This window comes from Xenopus laevis, chromosome 5L (assembly GCF_017654675.1).
Source record: "Xenopus laevis strain J_2021 chromosome 5L, Xenopus_laevis_v10.1, whole genome shotgun sequence".
NCBI lineage: Eukaryota > Metazoa > Chordata > Amphibia > Anura > Pipidae > Xenopus > Xenopus laevis.
In genome coordinates, this window is record NC_054379.1 from 171,239,185 (window position 1) to 171,266,311 (window position 27,127).

Below are 27,127 nucleotides of genomic sequence, written 5' to 3' on the forward strand. Positions count from 1 at the left end.
GTGCAATGTGCAAACTAAAATGTGTGGATTCTCAATATCCAATGTTCATTATAAGAGCATTAGGCCAACCACATAATGATATCTGAGTGGCTGCTCTGACCCAGAATGACCCAGAAGACTTGTACTGATTTTTGTCAAAACCAAGTTTACTCACAGCCAATGCCTGTACCTGCTCAACTAGAAGAGAAGTAGGAATTCTGAATAGGTAAAGTATTAAGCAAAACCTCACTGGGCATGAATGAGGCTTCCTAAATGAGATTCTACTGAACAATCCTGTGCAAACTCATTTCTTGTGCCAATCAAACATCACAACCTGGACTTCTGGTTTGGCATCTGAGGGGATGGAAGATATTAAAATATATGCTCACCATGATCCATTATTACCTTGCCCTGGAGGTTAGTGAGAAGGGAAGGTGCACATCAGACTTTTGGCAGATTCCCAGGTGAGTTCTGATATTTGAAGTTTGATTGTGGAAGTAATTAATATGGCGGCAGTTCAAGATGCAACATGTGCGGATCTGACTGTGCCCTTCTGTTGTACAATTTGAATCTTCATGTTGAACGTCAATGAAGATGGTGCTTGTGTATAGTCTTTTGGATCAATGGTGGTCCTGACATGCCTGGTTACTTCTTCATGTGGCAATGTCTTATTACGAGTGGGTACTACAAAGTGGCAGAGCCTAATTCTACTCTGTGGTGCTGGGTTTTACTACATGCTCATATTTATTGATACAAACTTCTCTACCAGCTTCTAAAATATTCAAATCAACATATTCAAAAAGTGTCTCTTGTTATAAAGGTTCACTTCTAAATACCATTTGCTTCCGTTTTATCCATTATATCAATGGCAACAATTTATGTAGCTAATAGTCACTAATATTCACTAATTCACTAATATTGACTTCCGATTCTACTATTACTATTTACAACATCATCCCTGTTTATTTCTTACACCACTTGAGGGATAAAAAATCAAGGGAAAGAAAAAAAAAACCAGAGGTTGAGGAAGGGAAGAAAAGGAAAGTAGGAGAAGAAAAAGAACAATAAAGAGGGCAAGGGAAAGGGATGAAAAATTTAATATAAAGGGTTAAAAGAGGGGTAGAAAATATATAATAATCAAATAAAAATAGATAAAAATTCTGAAAACAAAAATAACAAAGGAAAACAAAATATAATAAAGGAAAATAAGTATTTGTGAAGCCTCTGAACTCCTAAGCTTCCGGTTCAGTCACTACGTATTAGTGGTTTATGGAAACAAACGCATTTTAGTGGTTATTAATTAAAGTACGATTGCGAAAAACTCAACATTTTTTATTTTTTTAACTATAAAATCCGAATTTTAGTGGAAAAGAAAAACTCCAGCATCTCAGACCTGCCGAGGTTGTATATAAGTCATCCAATTTGGAAGTTGGAATTAGCCTGAAAATCAGACTATTTCAAGCTTTTTGGACACAAATCTGAAAAATTTGGACCTTTCTGGAAAAAGTTTGAAAAAACCATGCAATTTGGGAAAAAATTTAAGAAAATTGTATGATTTGGATTTTCGCTAGATTTTTTTGAGTTTGTCCCCGATCTAAAAAAATCCTGTTTTTTTTTAGGTCTCCATCACTCAATCAGGACATTATTGTATTAGAGAGGGGACAGAGAAGGGCAACTAAGCTGGTAAAGGGAAAATCTTAGCTATGAGGAAAGACTGGCCAAATTGGGGATGTTCACTCTGGAGAAGAGGCGCTTAAGGGGTGATATGATAACTATGTATAAATATATAAGGGGATCATATAATAATCTCTCTAATGATTTATTTACCAGTAGGTCTTTCCAGCTGACACAAGGTCACCCATTCCGATTAGAAGAAAAGAGGTTCCACCTAAATATTCGGAAGGGGTTTTTTACAGTGAGAGCTGTGAAGATGTGGAATTCTCTCCCAAGGAAGGGTCGGATGCTTTATTCACCAGTAGCTCCTCCCAGCAGACAGGAGGGAGCCAATGAGATTAGAGGAGGGAAAGGGGTGTTACAGGGAGAGCTGGGAAGTGAATCAGTGGTACAGGCTGATACATTAGATAGGTACAAGGAAGGGTCGGATGCTTTATTCACCAGTAGCTCCTCCCAGCAGACAGGAGGGAGCCAATGAGATTAGAGGAGGGAAAGGGGTGTTACAGGGAGAGCTGGGAAGTGAATCAGGGGTACAGGCTGATACATTAGATAGGTACAAGGAAGGGTCGGATGCTTTATTCACCAGTAGCTCCTCCCAGCAGACAGGAGGGATTTTAGATTTTAAGATTTTAGTCAGTAGAATTCTCATTGGTGAATTGATTTCCAGGTGTAATTATGTTTTTCTCAACTAGGGGGCACAGTGGGACACCTTTATGTTTGGGTTTAGTGTCCCTTAAAAGGGCAATTTCATCTTCATTAGAAAAACTGTAATAAGACATAATAAGACATAAAACATGTCTCCAAACCACCACCAGAAATGTGTTCAAACCTGCCATATATTTTGTTAAAGTGATGTGGTATTTAGGGGTGTGATGATAAAATGCATGTGGTCAAAAACATTTCCCAGCAGTACTTGCAGCTGATCTTTTTGTCCCTCTGTACAATTTACAGATATTGGGAGGAATGTTAGTGATTGTGGTAGAACAACTTGATCTCACTTGAAGCACAACTGGGGCATTCCTAACATTGGGGTCAGGGATGGAACAAAGTCATTTGGGCTCTAAGAGAAGAAGAGATTTGAATAGGGACCGTGACAGGGGAGATCCTAGCCCCTCCGCTGCCTGAGGCAGCAGCAGTTGCTGCTGCCCCCCCTCCCCTGGAAATTTGCTCTTAAAGTACCAGGAGCAGCATTTTTGCTGCCCCTGGTACCTTGTGGGGCACTGCCGCCTGAGGCGACTAGGGATGTAGCGAACGGCGGAAAAAATGTTCGCGAACATATTCGCGAACTTGCGTCAAAAATGCAAACGGTTCGCGAACGTCGCGAACCCCATAGACTTCAATGGGAAGGCGAATTTTAAAAGCTAGAAAAGACATTTCTGGCCAGAAAAATGATTTTAAAGTTGTTTAAAGGGTGCAACGACCTGGACAGTGGCATGCCAGAGGGGGATCAAGGGCAAAAATGTATCGGAAAAATACATTGTTGACATCACTCAGGTGATGTTTACGGACACGGAATTATTATTGTTATTTAGACAGAATGTGAAAAAGCTCACACAGCTAGGTGGCACTTGCATACCTCCCAACTGTCCCTCTTTTGACCACTCAACCCCCTGTCCCTCTTTTGTACTGGAAAGTCCCTCTTTTCTCTGCACTGAACAGCCAGAAAAAAAACAGTTTCTAACTTAATTGGCTTTTGGCAGAGAGCTCAGAACAGCTAACAGGTGCAAATAAGATACTTTGTAACAATTTTGACTCTGGTTGGTGCTGGTAGTGGTGAACTACTAGGAGGAGCAGCACACCAGTCCCTCTTTTCTCTGAACTGAACAGCCAGAAAAAAAACAGTTTCTAACTTAATTAGCTTTTGGCAGAGAGCTCAGAACAGCTAACAGGTGCAAATAAGATACTTTGTAACAATTTTGACTCTGGTTGGTGCTGGTAGTGGTGAACTACTAGGAGGAGCAGCACACCAGTCCCACTCCCCAACACAGCTAGACTAATAGCACTGGGCTCTTATAGTAGCAAAGTAAAAAAACAAAAAAGAAAATAAAAGCAGTCCTTACAAGGACTATTGGGCTATTACAGCAGTCAGCAGATGAGATCAGAAGAGATCAGTGCCCACAGCAGCTACATACAGAGCACTGCAGTAGAAGGTAGATTACTAGCCAGCAAAGCTACCCTAAAATGTCCCTCAAATCCCTGCAGACTTCTGTCCCTCCAATACAGAGCAGTATCAAGTAGATTACTAGCCAGCAAACTTACTATCAACTGTCCCTCAAATCACTAACAGCTCTCTCCCTACACTAGCTCTTCCAAGCACACACAGGCAGAATGAAAAAACGCTGCAGGGCTTCAGTTTATATATGGAAGGGGAGTGGTCCAGGGGGTGTGGGGGTGGTCCAGGAGGGAGAGCTTCCTGATTGGCTGCCATGTATCTGCTGGTCTGGGGTGAGAGGGCAAAAATAAGCGCCAGCTAAGGCGAACCCAAATTGGCGAACGTCACGCGACGTTCGCGAACATTCGGCGGACGCGAACGGTCGATGTTCGCGCGAATTAGTTCGCGGGCGAACAGTCCGCAACATCCCTAGAGGCGACAGCCTCAACTTGCCTCATTGGCGACGCACCCCTGGACCTTACTCATTTCATGCTTCCTGGTCAGAGGTTGTATTGAGGTTAATTTGGCTAAGGGACCAAAATGAAAGACCTCTTTAAAGATGTAGAGAAGTTACATTTCCAATGTTTCAATGTTTGCTTAAACATGAATTTGTTGGTACAGACTTCTGCAGTTAGAACTGGATAAAGGTCTGAATATTTTTAATATGGGCCTGCAGGATGCTATTGTCAAGGATTATGTTGGGGGCGCTGTAGAGACTGAAGGGAAAGGGCGAGTCCTTGAGGCAGGAGCTGTATGTGCCTAGGGAACACTAGAAGGGAAAGCAGGAACAGGTTGATGAGGGCGAAGAGTCAGTCTGGATCAGGTGCAGAACAGGACGGAGAGGGTGAAGATCAGGACTGGACAAAGCTGGATGAAGAGGGCGACAGGAACAGACTAGACAGGGCAGGAGTGGAACAGGAACAGACTGGATGGGACAGGACGGTGCGGGTTATAGATCAGATCAAACTGGGGATAGAGTGCAGAGGGAGACTGGAGCGGATAGCAAGACAGGAGCAGAGGGAGACTGGAGCGGATAGCAAGACAGGAGCAGAAGGAGATTAGAGTGGATAGCAAGGGAGGACTGGAGCACGATAGCAAGAGAGGGGTACAAGGTAGGGTCAGAAAGCAAGAATCAGGAACAGGCGAGACAAGGTCAGTACAAGGTGGAACAGGAAGCAGAAATCAGGAACAAGCAAGGCAGGGTCAGGTCAAGGCTGGGAAGGTACAAGATAGGGTAAAGCAAGACAAGACAAGGACAGGCAGACAAAGAGAAATAATAAGGGAAAAGGGGCAAGAGCTAGAACTACCTAGTTAGGGGCGCTGCCACAGTACTGGGGAGAAACAATGTAATGCTCTGGCAAGGAGTGTTTTAAGTGCTGCCCTTAAATAGGGAAGAGTCAGCCCTGATTGGCTGATTGCAACTAGGCAGCAGTTGGGTTGGGGCTGCAGAGGCTGAACAGGCTGGGGCTGGAGAGGCCAATCAGGCGGCAGCTGGGGTGGGACTGCAGAGACCAGGTTACACATAGCGACCAACCCTACAGGCTGCTCATCTGGCCAAATGGTTAAGGCACCGAGCCAGAAACCCAAAGGTCCCCGGCTCGAATCCCAGCAATACCTGACAGCTATGGAGTGAGACATACTGTAGATAAGTGGAAGGTGCCAAGACCAATTTGAAGTATCAAATGTCCTAGTGAGGTGTATAAAATGTATTTGGGATAAAAATGGTCATTTATTAAGGCAAAGCAAGTTATTGGACGGTGGCCCCTGAAGGTGAGCAGGGATTGGCTAGGTGCATTGGTTGCAAGATGAGAGCTACAGGTGTGTCTCTGGGAACTCAGATATTCCTGCTAAAGAGATGTGGTTGTCTTGGCCTGGTACAGAAGCTATAGTTCTTTTTTGAATTGATGTAGATAATGATGATGATGATATGGGCTTAACAGGAGAGATTTCACATCTATTGAAAAATGTAGCTAAGGAAAGGATACATTCCAAGATGGCGGCTGCCAGAGGTCTGCAATGAGCAGCAATAGGAGGTTGAAGTACGCTATAAAGCCAAACATAGTCATTTAATACATTATAATGAGGACTTAATGTATAACTATAGTTGATGGTCCTGATGAATCAGAGTTTTGGTATCTCCTGTTCATCTGACTACATTTGCCATTCGTTTTAGCCTTAAAGGTCCTGTATGGAAATACTTGGTCTTTTTTCTATCAAACTTCATTGCACATCCCTTTATTGCATCACCAGCACAGATAATACTGAACTCCCAGAAGGCCTTGGATCTGTATTTGACTTTTAATTATTCACAGAGGAGAAACTACAACTGGCAACATAACTAGGAAGAATAAAAATCTATATTAATTGGTTTTGTGCAAAGAAGACCCCAAGAGACATTCTCCAGAAAGGCTCCAAATATCATCCGAATTAAATTAAATGTGATGCATTATATAATCAGTTTATAGAATTATACATTGTCATGGGTTTGTGCAGCCAAATGCAGAGCCTCCATAAAGCATCGAATCTTCTTTTACAGAGTCTCCTGCAGAGTCACAAACATTGGCATAATCCATTATAGTTTAACACAGTAACATAGTAAGTGAGGTTGAAAAAAGACACTTCCATGAAGTTCAACCTTAAGTCTATAAATAACCTGTGTAACTGCCAGTTGATCCAGAGAAAGGCGAAAAAACCCATCGGAAGCCTCTCCAATTTGCCTCAGAGGGAGGAGCTACTGGTGAATAAAGCATCCGACCCTTCCTTGTACCTATCTAATGTATCAGCCTGTACCCCTGATTCACTTCCCAGCTCTCCCTGTAACACCCCTTTCCCTCCTCTAATCTCATTGGCTCCCTCCTGTCTGCTGGGAGGAGCTACTGGTGAATAAAGCATCCGACCCTTCCTTATACCTATCTAATGTATCAGCCTGTACCACTGATTCACTTCCCAGCTCTCCCTGTAACACCCCTTTCCCTCCTCTAATCTCATTGGCTCCCTCCTGTCTGCTGGGAGGAGCTACTGGTGAATAAAGCATCCGACCCTTCCTTGTACCTATCTAATGTATCAGCCAGTACCCCTGATTCACTTCCCAGCTCTCCCTGTAACACCCCTTTCCCTCCTCTAATCTCATTGGCTCCCTCCTGTCTGCTGGGAGGAGCTACTGGTGAATAAAGCATCCGACCCTTCCTTGTACCTATCTAATGTATCAGCCTGTATCACTGATTCACTTCCCAGCTCTCTCTGTAACACCCCATTCCTCTAATCTCATTGGCTCCCTCCTGTCTGCTGGGAGGAGCTACTGGTGAATAAAGCATCCGACCCTTCCTTGTACCTATCTAATGTATCAGCCTGTACCCCTGATTCACTTCCCAGCTCTCCCTGTAACACTCCTTTCCCTCCTCTAATCTCATTGGCTCCCTCCTGTCTGCTGGGAGGAGCTACTGGTGAATAAAGCATCCGACCCTTCCTTGTACCTATCTAATGTATCAGCCTGTACCCCTGATTCACTTCCCAGCTCTCCCTGTAACACTCCTTTCCCTCCTCTAATCTCATTGGCTCCCTCCTGTCTGCTGGGAGGAGCTACTGGTGAATAAAGCATCCGACCCTTCCTTGTACCTATCTAATGTATCAGCCTGTACCCCTGATTCACTTCCCAGCTCTCCCTGTAACACTCCTTTCCCTCCTCTAATCTCATTGGCTCCCTCCTGTCTGCTGGGAGGAGCTACTGGTGAATAAAGCATCCGACCCTTCCTTGTACCTATCTAATGTATCAGCCTGTACCACTGATTCAGGGAGACAATTCCACATCTTCACAGCTCTCACTGTAACAAACCCCTTCCCAATATTTAGCTGGAACCTCTTTTCTTCTAATCGGAATGGGTGACCTTGTGTCAGCTGGAAAGACCTACTGGTAAATAAAGCATTAGAGAGATTATTATATGATCCCCTTATATATTTATACATAGTTATCATATCACCCCTTAAGCGCCTCTTCTCCAGAGTGAACATCCCCAATTTGGCCAGTCTTTCCTCATAGCTAAGATTTTCCCTTTACCAGCTTAGTTGCCCTTCTCTGTCCCCTCTCTAATACAATAATGTTCTGGATGGAATTAATTGGGCTGATAGTTTTGTCTCATCTGCAAACACTGATACATTACTTACAACACCCTCCCCTAAGTCATTAATGAACAAGTTAAATAAAAGTGGCCCCAATACTGAACCCTGGGGGACCCCACTAAGAACCTTACTCCAAGTAGAGAATGTCCCATTAACAACCACCCTCTGTACCCGATCCTGTAGCCAGTTTCCTATCCATGTGCAAACGACTTCATTAAGCCCAACAGACCTTAGTTTAGAAAGCAGTCGTTTGTGGGGCACAATATCAAACGCAAAAGCTACTGAGCGTTAACTTACACATTAATCACAAAGACACCTTGGGGCACTAATACTTTGATTCCAGCCGGGATCAGAGACACATTCCTGGAATTATATGGGAAACGTTATACGTAAATATGAGGTCACATGTGACTATATATAGATGTGTGTGTACAGATCAGACCATAGTCTAGTTCTATATATCATTTATCTATTCACACTCCCACCAATAGGGGTCACTCATAAGCCCATAAGGGAGTTTAGACCCAGAGACACAGAGAGTTGCTGCTGTTGTGTCAGTTGAGAAGAAACAACTCTCCTGTGACTTTCACTCTGTGTCTCCATTCATTTTCCACAGTCACACGTGGGCCTGTAACACAAACTCATAAGACAAATGGATACAATACACAGGATTCCCTGTCCCAATTCTTATTCCCCCTCTAATTCTGCAGTGGATAAATGAAAGAGGCCATGACAGCAGGACACAACCCTGACCATTAAATATCTCAAGAATGGAAAACTCTCAGTCCAGACGACCTGAGGTCAGAGAAATCCTATAAAACTTTTGCAGAAATATTAACACCAAACCTGAATTCCCTATTTGCCCCAATAGTAAAGCTATTCCTAAAGAGTCATTAGCAGCTCATATCACTTTCATACCTAAACCAAATGGACATTCCTGACACCCAAGGCTCTACCATTTCACTATACAACATAGATCTCAAAAAGACTTCTATGATTTTTACGTGATATTTATTAAAGGGGTGGTTCACCTTCAAGTTAACTTTTAGGGGCAGATTTATCAAAGGTCTAGGTGAATTTTTGAATGAAAAAAAATCAAATTCCAAGTATTTTTTGGGGCACATTCACCAAGCTCGGGTGAATGAATAGAGGGAAAAATTTTGTGTTTTTTGTGCTCCTTGACTATCGTATTGGTGTAAATTCGCCTGAATAGAATGATTCGAATAGATCGAGCGAAATAACGCCAGATTAATCGAATTGCTTTATGGGAAAGTCCCATAGGCTTCTTTTCTAAGTTTTTGATCGAATAAAAAGGCATTCGATCGAATGAAAATCCTTTGATCGAATATTCGCCCATTCGACTATTCGCCAGCACGTAAATTCGCCCGAATTCCCTATTTGATTCTATTCCCCAGTCGAATTTCAAGGGATTTAACCCCTCGAAATTGACCCTTTATACATCTGCCCCTTTGTGTAATGCGACTAGGGAATAGCCCAAATTAAATTCGAATTTGAAAACAATGCGAAATTTTAAATATCGAAATTTATCATGTACTGTCTCTTTAAAAATTAATTAAAACCTGCCGAATTGCTGTTTTAGCCTATGAGTGACCTCCTAGAACCTATTTGGAGTCAATTGGTGGACTTTGAAAAAAATTTGGGAAAAACTCTGAATCAAATTCGATCAAATACGCTATTCCTTCGATTCGTATGATTTGAATTCAGCCGAATACAAACCTATTCGATCAAAAAAAAAACTTCGACTTAATTTTGGTTGGTCTCTTTGAATTTGAATTTCGAAGTTTTCTCAATTCGAAATTCGACCAATAAATATGCCCCTTAGTACATCATAGAATGTCTAATTCTAAGCAATTTTTAAATTGGTTTTCTTTATTTACTTTCAACAGTTTTTGAATTATTATACATAGGGAGTTACTTATTAAAATCTGAGTTTCTTTAATATAACGATTAGAGTTTTTTCATCAAAAACACTCCAAATTTTCGAGATATATTAAGGTCTGAAGCAGCAAAATACTCAAGTTCAAAAATACTTCAGCCAAAACCAGTCAAATTCATGTAAAACTCAATGGCAGAGGTCTCTTTAGCCATTTAAAGATTTTTTTCCCCACTGGATTTTCTAATATTTGATGCTGGTTTTCACTCAAAAACTCAAATTATTTGAGTTTTTGGGCGTCAAACCCAATAAAATTGAGTTTCTCATGTGACAAAAAGTCATGCGATTTTTTTGAGTCTAATTTTTAGTAAATATTCCCAATTGGTGGATGGGAGTTAGATTGAGTTTGTTCTGTTAAAAGAACACTAAACCCTGCTGCACTGCACTGCTCAACCAAACTTTACTCAGTTGTTGCTGGACTATAAATCCAAGAATAGTGTAACATAAATGGGGTTATTCAAAAAATTTGAGTTTTTTAAATTTTTCCACAAATTTCAATGTTTTGGAGTTTTTAAAATGATAAATAAGGTAAAATCATGGATGGGAGTTGGTCAGTTTTTATTAAAATGAGTAATTTTTTTTGTAAATAACCCCCATATGAAGGTTGAGGCATGCTGGGAGCTGTAGTCCAGCAACATCAGGGTTGTATTCTTAAAGCAAGGGCAGCATTAGAATGCAAAAAATCCTCCAATGAGAATCCCAGCTGATGTGAGTAAATCTGGCTCCATGTTCTTTGTTCCTGTAACTGGAGTTGGAAACATTAAACCCAATTTCCCAGCACTGAACAAGTCTGTACTTAATCCCCATGTCTCATTCCAGTATCAGATAATGATGTTTTTTCAAATGCTTGCTTAAATAAATATAAAAAAATGATATTTTGGAATTAAATAGAGGCAGAGATAATAATATTTCAAAGGAGGTTTTTATTTTTTATAATTTATTTGGTTTTAAGAGTATGTTTCTAGATAACTAAAAAAGATGTATTAGTTTTTGTGAACAAAATATTTTGGGAGGAAACATTACTATGTGTGAATTAGATGAAGCTGTTGAAAGATTATCTAAAAATAAATGCCCTTGTTTAGATGAGTTAACTACTGAATCTAACTATAAATTTTAGGATGAAATTACAGTTGATTTTTTTTAAAAGTAGTTCATGGGATTTTATGAGAGTTATGTGAGCTTTTAAATTCCTCTAATGCACTTGAATGAACTCACAACTAGAAAGGTTTCTTATTTTAGAAAAAACTCAAATGTAAAAAGCTTGAATCAGTGAGTTTGAGTTAACCTGAAAACTCAAATTATTTGAGTTTTCTACTGGAAAAAAACTTGAATTGCTCGAATTATTTGAGTTTTCAAGCAAAATAATCAGGAAAAAACATTGAACATCAAGGTACTTCTGCCATTGACTCCTACATGACCTCAACAGGTTTTAGATGGTGCATTTCGAGGGTCGGGGTATAATAAATCTAAAAAAAAAAATTTTTTTTTAACTTGAAAATGTGACTATTTACCAAGGAAAAACTATTTGAAAACTCAATTTTTTATGGAAAACACAACTTAATAAATATATCCATTATAGCTAAGAATAGTTTTCCAGCACTGGACAAGTCTGTCCTTTATCCCCCTGTCTGATTCCGGTGTCATATAATGAACTCAAAACTGGCACAATAATCTCTGTATACAAGATAAGAGCAAGATGGCTGACATAGTGATGGGAATCTAATCAGCATTCCTATTTGTTAATTGTCTTGCATCTAGAATTAAGTTTTTCTTCAACTTCAACAATACGGGGATATCCGACTAGATACACCCCCAGGGAATAGAGACACAGGTGGACAATGATTACAGGTACATATAAACCAGTGCTGGCCTGTTATGTTCATCAAATACAGCAGACTTCCGGGTATGGTGCCTGAGGGGTACGCAGCGCTGTAGACCAGCTCCGCTACCTATCCTCTTAGCAACCAACTGAATAGCGGTGATATTTACCAGTGGCGTCTTACTCACAACATGGCAGACGATTCAACGAGGAACAAGAAGAAAGGGGAGAGCGCAGCTTCGTCGTCCGCCACTGCTAACCCTGAAAACAAGAGGAAGAAAGACGGCCCCTCAGCAAACAGGGTAATGGCGGACGTAAACAGAGCTATCCACGCACTAGTAACACCCTCCCCTCCTCAAAGCACACCCACTGATTTAAATATTAAACAATTAGCTACAGAAGTAGCTAATCGTATTAACCCCACAATTGAAGCAGCATTAGATAAGGTCATAAACAAAATACATGGTCTTGCAGCACAATTTACTTCAAAGACTGACAGCACATCCAAGATGGAGGAAAGAGTTTCTTCATTGGAAGATAATGACTCCTCATCAAATAATAAACCGATGTACAGTAGCTAGAAAAAAATAAAAGAATTAGAAAATAAAAATGAGGATTTGGAAAACAGATCCAGACATAACAATTTACGCTCTTTAAACAAGAGACTTTAATACCACTTCTCTCTCAATGTATTCCCAAGGCTTTAGGTTTACAGAGGGAGATTCCAATACTGAAAGTAGAAAGAGCTCACAGGGTTGGCTCAACATCAGACATAAACCAAGAACAGTATTGGTAAGATTTTTGGACTACAATGATAAAGACAAAATTCTGCAAGCCTTCAAAAAATCTAGACATTTGTTTATAGAAAAACATCAAATGCTGGGTTTTCAAGACTTTTCTCCCACTTTATCAAAAAAAAAGACAAAACTTCAATAAAGCCTGCCAAATGCTGTTTCAACTCAAAAATAAATTTGCCATGCTTTACCCAACAATACTAAAAGTGATCCTACCCACAGAGACACACTCTTTTGAGGATCACAGGGTGCAGAAAAATTCATTTCCAGTCTGGAATCCCATTCTGTGAAAAAAAGTTCATCCTGATATTTCTTCAGTTTCACAAAAAAATAAAGGAAATTCTAGTCACCATATAAGAGCATCTAATTCGGATATGACTTCTGAATCTCACATCTCCAGGAAGGTAACCCAATTCAATAAAAGGGATACAAAGTACTCTTCTAACCAACGATCTAGATCTTCTCATTTTTCACAATTATTAGAGATGGACACTTAAGGGGTTTAAATAAAAGCTATTTGTATGTACTAACTATACCTTCACCATTATTTATTATTTTTTCTCTTTTAAAGAGGAGGTGGCCTAAGTCTCTATAGGTTAGATTCGTTACAAGAATCTATTTAGCTGTTCTCTAACCTCTCTAGGAAAAAAGAAAAGTCTTTGATACTATCTACCAAATAAGTAATTGTCACACCGTTTTTGTGACTTATGTTCACAATGTTATGTGTACTCTATATTACTTTATTATTCATGTTTGTTTCTTTTATATATGTATTATTGTTATTCATTTGTATTGCTCTGTATTACCACTTAGACTTTTTTGTGCAAAGCTAGTTTATGTATTCATGTTCCTGTTCATTTCTTCATACATTTTAGTAAAATCTATGGATAAGTTAAAAATTGTATCCTGGAATGTTAATGGAATTAACTCTCCTATAAAGCGAAAAAGAGTTATACAGGAATTAAAAAAACTGAAAGCAGATATCTCTCTACTACAACAAACCCATTTAAATATTGACTCACCAGCCATCAAGAAAAAGGGAGGAGTCTCAATTTTATTACATAAAAATATGAATTACCACTTGTTAAATAAGAAAATAGAGAACAAAGGAAGATATGCCCACATAGAGATTCTTATTGATAACCTTCCTTGCAACATTTGTTCAGTATATGTTCCTAATGATGACAAAATGGAATTTTATTTGGAAATCACCCAAAAAATCTGCTCCCTTAATTCTCACAATTTAGTTGTAGGAGGTGATTTCAACAATTCTCATAGTAGGATACTGGATAAATGTAATATGAATCTAAAGTCAACTCAAAATAAATCTAAACTTCTATCGGATTTTCTTGATTTAACCAACTTAAATGACACCTGGAGGATCTTCAATCCTTCCAAAAGAGACTTTACCTTCTACTCACATTCTCATGGTTCAACCACAAGGATAAAACATATTCAAGAGGCTAGTATAGGGTATTTTTCATATTCGGATCATAATCCAATAAATATTATCCTGATAACTCACTCAGTTCCCAGATCTTATATTCCTTGGAATTTTCCTGTTTTTCTACCTTCAAAACCTGAGTTCCAAAAAATGTTAAAAGATAAATGGGATATTTTTATACAAGACAATATTATTCACAAAGACAATCAAATTCTTCATTGGGACTCATGGAAAGCCTTTATAAGAGGTGAAATAACTTCTTTCAAATCAGCTGTCATTAAAAACCTTAATTCAAAATTTCTACAACTAAGCAAAAAACAAAATGATACATACATATTATTTAAAACAAATCCTACCATTAATACTCGCATTGCTTTTTAGGAAGCCCTAAAAGAGATGAAAACTTGGCTTAAGATGAGAAATTATTGACATCAATTTTATTTTAAATCCAAATACTTTAACTTGGAAAATAAATCGAACAAACTATTATCAGATCTCAAAAAAAATTGGTCCAAATTTCAAAGGATTTCAAGGATTGAAAAAGCCATTGGAAAATGTACTTATAATCCTTCAGAGATAGTGGATTCTTTTAAAAAATTCTACGAACAAATGTATTCCCCATCAACTACAAACAATGATAAGAGAAAGAACTTATTCAGCAAGATAAATCTCCCCCTTTTATCTCAAGAGGAATTGGAAGAACTCAATGCTCCAATCACTGAAAGAGAATTAAGAGGTATAATTTCATTATTAAAAATGTATAAAGCAGGGGGTCCACATGGTCTCACAGGCCCATTCTACAAATGTCAACTAGATGAAATCTCTCCATTTCTTACACAACTATTTAACAACATTATCACCCATCAACAACCACTACCTTCCAGTCTAATCTCCTTTACAAAGATTATTCTTAAACAAGGTAAAGATCCTACCCAAATTAATTCATATAGACCTATTGCCCTACTCAATCAGGATCTAAAAATTTTAGCTAAAATCTTTGCCAATCGTCTCTCAAGGGTTCTCCCAAATCTTATCTCTTCTGAACAAGGTTTTTTTTGAAGATCTGGAACTAAAAATATAAGAACAATAATTAATGCCATATGTACTGCTAAAGCAAAAAAGATACCAACTACTTTAGTGAGTATTGACGCAGAAATAGCTTTTGATAACATCTGCTGGATTCACTTGAATGACTCTCTTTTGGATTTCAAAGACCCATTATGGACCTTATTAAAATGCTTAACTCTTCCCCGACTACAAGGATTATTGCAGCAGGTGAAATGTCTGAAACTATACACTTGAAGAGAGGAACCAGACAAGGATGCCCTCTTTTACCAGTCCTTTTTAACCGCTCATCAGATTAACTGTCTTTGCAGATTATATTTTGCTAATTATTAAGTATCCTAACTTTAATTTGGAAGGAATATTTTCCATATTTCACAATTTCAGGATTTAAAATAAATATTTAGAAAACCAAGCTAATGGATATTTATGGTCAAACTTCTACTAAAATCCTGAATAATTTAAGAATAGTTTAAAGACAAACTTATATAAAATACTTGGGTCTCCTTTTACCTGTTGACTTACATCGATTATATGCATTAAATATCTCTCCAATAATAAAAAAGATCACCCAGTTCTGTGACAAATGGATAAATGCAGCTTTAAACCTAAACGGGAGAATTGCCCTCTATAAAATGATAGCATTTCCCAAATGCATCTATCCTCTTATTAACCCTTCTCTAATACTAAAACACAAAGATATTAAGACCTTAGAATCTTCACTCTCAAGATTCCTATGGAAAACCCCCCACAAAAATAGCCCTTCAGAAACTAAAGAGTTCAAAAAATTATGGAGAATTAGGAGTACCGGATTATAGATCGTTAAATTTATCACCCATTGCTCGCTATATATTGGAATAGATTGGTAATACGGGAAAATACACCAATATGTCAATTGAACTTTTTACAGAATCTCATGAAGATATTTTAGTAATAATTCACAAACCTTTTAAAAACCATTTACCAGAATTTAAAGAAAACCCGATATACAGAGACACTTTTGCCGTTTGGAGAATAATACACAAAACTCACTCAGTACTTACCAGTGATTAAAAACGGTAGTTTGTTGAGTTCAACTTATCCACCTTTTTCAAATTCCTGGAAAACTAAAGGAATATGATTTCTACAAAACATTATATCTCCAATTTCAAAGAAAATATAATCTTGGAAAGACTTTAAAACCAAATTTCTTATTCTGGATAAGGAAAAATTATATTACATCCAATTGGTTCATTGGTTTAATGATCTGAGTCCAAAAGACTCTCTCCATTCTTACAATTCCTCCTTAACATCATTTTATGGAATAATAATAGTCTGGGTTCTTACCCTATGCAATCTACAGCAAAATATAATGGTCTAACTATATGCAACAGGATATCTCTACACATTCTTTGGTAAATTTTGACAAACTAATTTCCTCGGAAATATGGAGGGAACAAAATTACAAGCTAATTCATTTAGCATATAAAAGGTTCCACTTCATTTAAAAATAACATTTATCTCAATTCATGCCCAAAATGCGACGCTCCCTCTCCAAGTACTTTTCATTTAATATGGAACACTTTTCATTTAATTTGGAACTGCCCATTAATAGAAAACTATTGGAAGGAGATAAAAGAACTTTCAATCAATAAATTAAACTTTCTTCAATAAATTACTTTCTTCAAAAATGGCTCTTTTGAGTGATGTTACTGACATGGATTATAATACTTTAAAAAAGAACACTAAAGAATGGAGCATTTCTAATATATCTTCATTTATTAAACTGGCTTTACTTCAAATATTGGATTAAGTCCACTTCTCCTTCCATAAAGGAGGTTCAATCAGAATTGCGAATTTTATACATCAACGAAGCTTTAAACTTCAGTTTAGATAACAGTAAGACTCAACAAAAAATAACCTCCAAATGGAAAATGTATTTACATGGATTAGACAAGAAAGAAAGAGAGAATATTAATAGATTTCTTTATGGTTCCAAGGATGAATACATTTTTTGCAACCTAACCTTAATAGTTCAACCTTCTACTAAATATTGATTTCCTTCACATTATCTATAGAAACATGAACTTATGTTTCAAAGTCAAATTTATATTCTGGCTACAATTTCATGAAGACGATATTTCATCTACTATTTTAGACACTTAACTCTGGACGTACAGAAACATTTCAATACTATATACTTTATTGATTTAATTTTACTCTGGCAGTACTGCTACAACTAATGTTATTAATGTTAATGTTGTTGCCATTGATATCATTACTCTTATCAATTGTACTCTTTTCATTATCTATGAATAAAAAATAAAAAAAATACAGCATTCCATAAAATATACTGAGATATGTCTTGCCGCCATATAAATTATAGTGGGGAGTTTTGGGAAACCTGTACATTTACCATTTAATAGAGCTATCAAAGAATCTCTCTTGACATTGATACAGAAAACAGAAAAAATAACGTTGTGTACTCTAACCCAGAATCGAACCACCTTGGGGCACGTCCACCACATATGATACAGGGAGCCAATTTGAGAACAATCTCTAAAACAGTTGGGATCTGCCAATTTTGCACTTTTGGCTATTCTCTCAGGTGTCAGATACCATCTAAATAATACTTTATATGAGGCCGCTAGCAATATAGTGTTACATGGAGCTGGATTTGGTAATTTCCCAGCACTTATTCTAAGTTTCAGGCTCATATGTAGATTTCAGATTCTTTTCCCATGCCCAGACATAGGCATGTTCCCTGGGGTTGAATATGTTGTGAAGGGCTGAATATAAAATGGAGACCATACAAGCGCAGTTTGATGGGTGGATAAACCACCGTTCAAAGAAAGATATGTTACCCTCGGCTGCCTCCCAGTGGACCATTAAAGATGATGCATAATGTATCACTTGCAAAGCTCTAAAAAACTCTGATGTAGGGAGATCATGTTTTTTTAAGCGTTATCCACTGGGGACCAGCCTGTCTTAGGTATAGAACCAGAAAAACAATTAACTGGGCTATTCAGGATTTTAGTAGATTAAATTAGAGAGGCCCAAGCCCCTTTGAGACCTAGATGCAAAGAGAGTTTTCTGATTAACCCTAGGGGCTTGTTATTCCATATATATTTAATTAATTTATTTTGAAACTATTTTAGATCAAATAAATGAAGTAAAACTGGTAGGGTTCGAAAATAATATAACATTTTGGGCAATAGAGTCATTTTTAAAGAGTTCACTCGACCAACCCAGGAGATTTGATACCTGTTCCAGTCTTCCATTAGCTTGATTAATGAGGCATATCGTTTAGGATAGTTATACCTGTATAAGTTCGAATGTTGCACTGTGATGTTAACCCCAAGATAGAAATATATTCTGCCTGCCACTTGAAATCGAAATTAAGCTTTAGAAGTTTCACTATTGCTGGTGGAAGGGTGCCTCAGATTTTTCATGGTATATAGTTAAACCCGAGACTCCAAATTTCCCTAGTAATTCAGGTAACTTTGGTAGAGAGTTTAGTGGTTGGGACACCAGCAGTGTGACATCGTAAGGAAATAAAGATATTTTATGTTGTATATCATTTTCCCAAGGACCATGAATGTTTGGGTTGAACCTATGAGGGCTACCAGTGGTTCAATAGCAAGATCAAATAATATAGGTGATAAAGGGCACCCTTGTCAGGTACCTCGGTGTTGTGTGAACACAGAGGATTTGAATCCCATAGCAGTAACATAGGCAGAAGGAAATTGATACAAGGCCTTCACCCAGGTTTGAAATTTCTGGCCAAATCCCCATTTATGCAATATATGGTACAAGTAGGGCCAAGAAAGCATTTTGAAGGCTTTCCGGATATCTAGCTTCAGTAACAAGGCTTTAGTAGAGGTTACTTGGGTTTTGTGGATCAGTAGCAAGAGGCACTGTATGGCATCGCTTGCTTGCTGTCTGGGTATGAAACCAACCTGGTCTTTGTGAATCCACTGTGATAGATATAGGTTAAGTCTTGTGGCTAAGATGGTGGATAACATTTTTATGTCATTATTCAGTAAAAAGATTGGCCAGTAATTTTGATAACTTGTTGGATCGGTTGCTAGTTTGAGATTGTGTAATAACCTTTTGTATTGTATAGGTGAGGGCTCTGTAATGTTGGTGTATAGAAGTTTTAGAAATTGGCGCTGCACTTTTTTTACAGGGTTATTTGTTAAGACACCATTTTGTTGCTTAAGGGGATGTACTAGCATAGTACAGGGATTATTTTTCCATTTTTTTGCAAATATTTTACTGGGTTTGTTTGCGTTAGTGTAACATTTTTGATGTGACCACTGGAGAGCCTTTTCAGCTTCATGGGTGAGGGCTAAATCAAGGTCCATGTGAATGTGGTTTATATTGTCTCATGTCCTGGGATTGTCACACTGCTGGTGCATCAGTTTGTCCAACCTCTTACGTTGGGAGCCTAACTGGATGAACCTGCCCCTAATAACTGCCTTGTGGGCCTCCCAAAGTGTAGTTACTTGTAATATCGAGTCAACATTTTTTGAAGTAGTGTCTATATCATTCATTTTCCATTGGTATTCTCTATTGATCCAGCTACATATAGACATTTGAAGGGTAATCGGGGAATGGTCTGATCAAGAGACATTGAGAATTTTTGCCTTGCCTAATTGGAGTATGTGTATACCTTGTGCGGGTAGGAGTAATGAGCATATCCTTTACTGTGAGGGTTTATCTCCCTCCAAACATCAACCAGTGAATGACACTCAATCAGTCGTCTGAATTAGCAAATTGAATAAATGTTGGAGATTTCAGAAGTAGAAGTAGGGGTGGCTTGTCTATCCTGTCTCATATATAAAATCAAGCTTTAATCTCCACAGATTATCAGTCCCCCTTCCCTTTCTGCATGACTATGTTGTATTACCCATGTTAGAAACAGCAAAGTATTTCGGTTGGGAGTATAGTATGTTACTTTACCGGGAGTCATGTAGTAATATTTTTAATTGTAGCAATCTACCTTCCGGGTTTGCCACCATATTTTCCACTATAACTGGTAGCCCTGCCCTGAAGAGGATAGCGACCTCCTTAGTTTTCGTAGACCCAGTGGCCACGTATGCTGTAGGGTATCTACGGTGAAAGTTTTTGGAAAAGGAAGTATTTGAGAATTCTAGAATGAAAAGGCTTTGGTCTGTTTGGAGGGTGAATTAAAACCTTGTACATGGTGAGAAACAATACTTACTGCCATTGCGACTCCACTTTTTTAAATTTGCCGTGATGTTATTGTGGTTCAAGGGTGTATCTCACTGTTGCTGGCCAGCCCGGCATTGTAATTTCAAGCCAGAGTGGGCACCAAATCTTTAACTGTGCAAAGGTGCTGATTAACTCTAATAAACAACCTTAAAAATACAACTTGTATCCTAACAGTCCTGTCAGGACAAACTTCTATTGAGGAAGTACAAGCCCATTGCGGGTTTTAAACCCCATCTGGGGATGGCAATCGGAAGGGGCATATCACTCCAAGTAGCATGTTATGTATCTTAATGGCAGCAACATAAAATATGTAAACATTAGGTAAAGTAGAAATGAGGGAAGAGAAAAGGGCAAAGATGAGCGAGGCCAAAAAAAAAAAGAAATTAGAATATCCACAAGGTCAATTGTAAACAACCTGGTGTCAATGTGTTAATGGAGCGCAAACAGTTCCCACCACAGTCCATGTAGATGTTTATATGGAGAGGGTGTTGAGAATACTATAGTCCAGTAAGGTTTGATTCACAGAGATATATGATGTCTGTAATGTTTAGTAATGTATCATGTTGTGGAGGTCTTGCTGTCATTGAAGCTGGTCGAGATGGTTCCGCTTGCTGCCAGATTGATGTGAGCTTTTTGGGTGATGTGTCCACTGATGTCGGGGGGAAATGCTCCATCAGATTTAACTTTGCCAGGATAGTGAGGCCTTCCTCTAGGTCCATGCTGTGCACTTTATTGTTGTAGGAAAAAAACAGCCAAAAGGGAGAGGCCCATCTGTATCTTATTTTATTCTGTTGAAGAAGCTTGGTGATGGATTGCATTGTTGGCGCTTTTGTAGAGTTGTAGGAGAGATGTCCGTGTAGAGCTGGTAAGCTTGGCCACTGAAATTCTAGGAGCTGGTAAGCTTGGCCACGGAAATTCTAGAGATCCTTGGTCCCTTGCCGCCCTCAAGGCTGCAACTTGTGTTTGATGGAAGCAGAACCTTATAATGATATCTCTGGGTGGATCGTCCGGTTTGTATGGTCGCAAGGCGTTGTGTATGTGATCAAATTCCAATCTCTCTGTAATGGCATTTGGAAACAGGCTGGTAAATAGTTCTGTTAAGTCTGTGTGTAGGTGTGTTATCATTTCAGGTAGGCCCTCCACCCTGACATTATTGCGTCATGATCTTTATCACTATCTTAAATCATGAGCACAGCTTCGTTCAGTTATTGCTGTCGTTTTTGGATGTTGGTTTCATGTGTGTCCAGTACTGTGACTAGGGTTGTTAAAAATCTAAATATTTCGGAAGGCCGGTATTTTTTTCGGAAAAAGGTGGCAACGATTCTACTTTCTACAAGGTTTGTGTAGGCTCCCAGTTCCTGGATTTGTCTGGTGAGGTCGTCTGTAATCTGTTTTGCTGTTGCAGCCAATTCGCACTATAGGAGTCATTTGAATTTTCCGAGCAATTGGATGTCAGGTTCCGGTGACTCTTGCATATGAGATACCAGCTCAGATGAGGCTTGCTGATCACCCCTCAAATAAGGCTCCCTTTATCCCTCAAGTGGTGTAAGAAAAAAACAGGGATGATGATGTAAATAGTAATAGCACAAACAGTAGTCAATGTGAATATTATAAATTGTTGCCACCGATATAATGGTAGAACTCCAGCAAATGGTATTCAGAAACTTCACACACAGACTTTTTGAATATGCTGATTTGAATATTTTAAGTTACATACGATATCCAAATCCCAGAACAAATACCTAACCCTAATACACTGGCTCGGCTCACGCTTCAGTCTATAACAGCCGCCTTTCAGGAGAAGTCCTCCATTACTCAGATACTGCCAGGTCTGAAAGTGAGAGGACCAGGGAGAGAGTTCTGGGCAGGCAAGAGAACCAAACATTAGCAGGAAGAACCAGAAAGAAGGAGCAAGGTCATGGAACAAGCCAGGTCAATAATAATTGGGCGCAAAATCAGAAGACAAGGGCGTAGTCAAGGTTACAGGGTGGGTCAATAACACCAATATCGCAGTGCAGTAACAGGATCCAAGAGAGTACTCGGAAAAAGGGCCAGAGGTAAGAAGAGGCAGCAAACTAGGAAAAAGGCAAGACAAACTAGAATCATACACAGGAACTGGGTAATATTGGGCAATATGAAAAGGAAACTTGTGCTCACCACTAATTTAAAACCATTAGGCGGGGGTGCAATGAGGCTGTGACCACAAAATACATATAGTCACATACAAGAGTCCTCTGCACTCAACCCATTATCAATATATTTAAGACAGCGACATTTTGTGCTACTGCTACTGAAAAATGCCTTACCCTTTAAACAACACAGGGATTGTTTGTCCATATATTGCAATATATTTAATAATAAACTCATCCCATATCTGGCCAGTCCTACGCTTAATTTTATCTGATTAATTTAGAATTCTATTGCTTCATTATACATTTTACACAGGGACTAGGTTTTACCTGCAACTTAACTTGCTGCTTTCAAAGTAAACCTCCCAAACTTGGCTGCCCTTTTATTAGACACCAGTGGGATCACCTGACTATAGCTGGGAGGGGTGGAGCTACAACATGGAGCTGGTCATTGCTCCTGTAAATGTATGTCTCTGTCTTAAATATATTGATAATGGGTTGAGTGCAGAGGACTCTTGTTATTAAGGGACCTCGGTTAAACATCCAATTTTAAATATAGTCTAAATATAGTGCAAGTGTGTTCATTGTTTTGTATTAGGATTATTTGTTGGGAGCCATTTTGTTTGGTTAAGTAGTTAGGGATGCAGTGAATCCGAGATTCAGTAAGGATTCGGCCTATATCAGCAGGATTCGGATTTGGCCAAATCCTTCTGCCTGGCCGAACTGAATCCTAATCCTGTGAGGAAGTAAAACATTTTTTCCCTTCCCTTATTTGCATATGCAAATTAATATTCGGTTCGGTATTCGGCCAAATCTTTTGTGAAAGATCCAAAATAGTGGATTCGGTGCATCCCTAAAAGTAGTACATGTAAAAGTTATAGTAAGCTATAGTGTGTGGCTGTTTATTTTCCAGACATATTAGTGTACTTTTTGTCCCTAAAAGTGCCCTTAACACCGCAAGGATAAAAGGCACAGAATTGTGGCCAATCAACAACCCCCATTTATGCCCAGTGAGATTTTTCTAAAACTTTCTCTATTAGGCCACTGTTTGTCCATGTAGACGGTTCCTACTTATCTGTCTTTCAGTTGACCAAGGAACAGTCATTGGCTGTGAGTAAACTTGACAAAAACCAGTCTAATGTCTTCTGGATCATTATGGGGTTTGCTTAAGCTCGAGAACACTGAACATTGAGAATCCACACATTTTAGTTTGCGCCTTTTTCTTATCTGAGCAGAATTTCTTGAAGAGAATAGAAAGTTTATCTGGATTGTTGGCTATTCTTTTATTTTTGGGACCAGATACGCATTGGAGCACATGGACAAAGTCATGGCTTGCCTATAAGTAAGTTCTCAAATGATTGTCTCCAATTAGGAATTAGCTGTTTAGAATGGATCTACGTAAATGCTGGACAGATGTTCGAAATGTCCAAGGTCAAGTCAAAAATCACAACTAGATCCTAAAATCTCTTGAAGGGGCTGGAAGGAGACTGCATCACATCATGGCTAAATTTACCAGATCAATTAGAGTCATCACTTACAGACACATGAATTGGACAGTTTTATTGTAGTTTGTAGGCATCCCCTAAAAGCTCCATTTATTGGGGTGAGAGAGCCTGGTATAGTGAGTGGTAAGGCTAAGAGCATGGGCCAATGGGCCAATAACAAGTACAGAAGGCAAGGAGTAGCTGGGTGAGGATAGGACAGAAGTACACTAGGGGAAATGTCAATATGTTATGGTTGTACCTGAGTCATTACTTCTATAGTTTATTCATTCATTCTACAGCCACTGCAGCCAATTCACCAATAAAGTCTTGTGGGTCAGTTTACCTCTAATGTACCACAAGGATACCTGTCCCATGTGTGAAACCTGGAGGGTCAGAATGATATGGATCAGTCCAATACAGAGGAAAGGGGGGCTTTATTATCTACCCCTATTATCTGCCCTGAGAGGACTTTGTGAGAGAAGTTATTCTCCTGTAACTTTTTCTAATTCTGTTTATGTTTAGCCCTCAATGGAGAAGAGTAAAAAATAATCACTAAATGTAAATGTTGGTAATTTGGATTTCAGAAATAATAATATCATTCCCAAAGCACAGGGGGATATTTTAGGCCTTTTACTGATTCTCATGTAGGTTTAAATGAAGAGAATGTAGCGGCTCTGCCCTTTTATACACAAAGGGAGGAGAAGCTCTTGTAACTCTTTCTGCCATCAGAAGAGAAGGTAAGTGACAGACACACAGACATTACTCTGGCTCAGTCCATTGCACTTTGGGGGACTGGGGGGATGTACTGGGGTAGGGAAGCAGGTTGTTATATCTCACATTATAATCTACTTTTTATCATAATGAATTCGTTTTTATGTTTGGGCAACCTAACCCTGTGTAGTTTTATTTTTCTTTCTTATAATTTATCAATAAATAGTCAGAGTAATTTGGGGTACAGAGGACCCATTATTGGCTGAGTGAGGGGAGGATCTAATTGATATGAATGTTATACACAGTAAGGCCAGAGCTGTGTTACACTGAGTAAACCCAGCAGGGGATTAATATTACACAGTCAGGATAATGGCCAGTATAATTAATGGATATAATAAACTCAGCAGAATGGAACGTCTCAATGATTGGTCCTGCATTCAGCTATAGGGACACTTTATTATTATAGATCCAATGGAAATGCCATGAAATGAGCAGAAGAGAGACACAGTGGCAGCACTTGCACAATATTGTATATGGCCCCCATGCCAACCCAGACGCTCTATCAGCCACTGGAAATTGACTCAAATCTACTTTATACTGGTAGAAATAGGGCAGTGATTCTGTGACACGACTTGGCCTGGTGCCACTGCTCACAATCTCCCTCCCAGCTCTTTTACCCCCTCTTTCATCCCCCCACTCTTGCACCCCATCACTACACAAGTTCCACTCATTGGAACCACTCACACCCCTGTGCTCAGAATTCCCCTCTTGCAAATGTGCCCCTGACAGTTGCCTCTGCTTCACACCTGCCGGGACCACAATGGAATCTTCCAACTGCCCTGTGGCCAACTGGTGCCCATATACACGTTAGACCACATGTCTACTTACATAGTAACTCACTAATATTGTAACTCAGTAACATAGTAATATAGTAACATAGTAACTCAGTAACATAGTAATATAGTAACATAGTAACTCAGTAACATAGTAACTCAGTAATATTGTAATATAGTAAGTTGGGTTGAAAAAAAGACACATGTCCATGATTATTCAGCAGGTGTAGTGCTTACACAGTAGGTATATGTTTGGGGAATAGCAGGGGGTGAGGAGGGAGTTAGTGAGAGTTGAAATGTGACCATATTGAGATCAGAGAGGGGAAATGGGGAGTTAGTAAAATTGGTGGTTGAACAGAGTCTGGTAAATATGAGATCCAGAGCATTACCATTGGAGTGAGAGGGGGAGTCTGAGCACAAAGATAAGCCTAGGGAGGAGGTTAGTGAAAGAAGTTTAGAGACAGAAGAGTTGTTAATGTTGTTAACGGGTATATTAAAGTCACCTAATATGATGGATGGGATGTTAGATGAAAGAAAGTAAAGAAGCCAAGCAGCAAAGTTGTCCAGAAATTGTGCAGTTGCTCCTGGTGGTGGATATATAAGAGCAATGCAGAGTGAAACAGGAGAAAAGAGCCTAATGCAGTGAGACTCAAATGAGGAGAATGATAGAGAGGGAACAGGTGGAAGAACTATAAAAGTAGAGCGGGGAGAGAGAATTAATCTACCCCACCCCCCCCACTCAAAAACCTGTGCCATAAAATTGTCATGTGACAGTTTATAAACTTGTTCCCATTAACTGATCTGGCAGTACTGTTGCTCCAGTCAATATCTGGCTAATTAAAATCCCCCATTATCATTACTTTACCTAAACTAGCAGCCTTTTCTATTTGCATCAGGAGCTTCGCCTCCTCCTCTCCCTCTGAAACAAGTATAGCCACTGATATTACCTGCCCAGTCATGTGACCCATTCAGCCATGTTTCAGCCAATCACATCACATTTTCCCTCCATAGGGAGAGAACACAAGAGAGAGGGGGAGAATAAGAAAGCTGAAGGGGAAACAAAATAAAGAGAAAAAGGGAATATTATAATGCTGAGAGACATCACCCCAACAACATGGGTATCCTGTGCCATCCAATCATTACTCTTGTTTTCACTTAAAGTGATACTGACACTAAAAAATGAATTTTAGCATATGATTGTACATTAAATTTTACCTATAGGTCATGTTGATCATTTGTTGCTGAGAGGTTTGTTTTTGTATATAATTGTTAGTTGAAGTTCCTAAGCCTGACTCTCTGAGTTTACCAACCTGACTGTCCCATCTCAGCCTGTTAGTTACAGTCTCTAATGGTAACGGACTCCTGCTGCACAAATATGGCAGCCCCCTCATACAGGAACATGGGGGATCAGACACGTAATGGAAAAGCATCATGCAAATACTTTATGGCAAAGTTAGAAGTAGCTTGCGAAGCCAATATTATAATAGATGTAAAAAAAAGTTTAATTTCAGGTGTCAGTATCTCTTTAATTATTGTGCTGAGACAAGAGAGGGCCTTTCCCAAACTGTTCCACAAGCACGGAATGTACCATTGTAGCACTGGGGGACCCAACCCAGACTGGCAGGGGGTGCAGCACAATTCATCATTTCCATTTATCCAGAGTCCAATGGCGGTGACCTTTATACTATTGGCTATATGTTTGTGTATAGAAGCTAAAAACCAAGTGAAGTCATTTCCATTCGAGCCCCATACACACAGT

At 39.0% G+C, this 27,127-nt stretch overlaps 1 protein-coding gene across 1 annotated transcript in view; it reads left to right on the forward strand.

Annotated features, from left to right (window-relative positions):
- The first annotated feature begins 11,885 nt into the window (after nt 1–11,885).
- The window catches only part of LOC121393972 (vomeronasal type-2 receptor 116-like), a 51,049-nt gene continuing 35,807 nt past the window's right edge, over nt 11,886–27,127 (forward strand). Inside the window, exon 1 of the mRNA XM_041563843.1 lies at nt 11,886–11,996. Within this exon, the coding sequence (XP_041419777.1) occupies nt 11,886–11,996 (111 nt within the window). The remainder of the gene's footprint in view (nt 11,997–27,127) is intronic.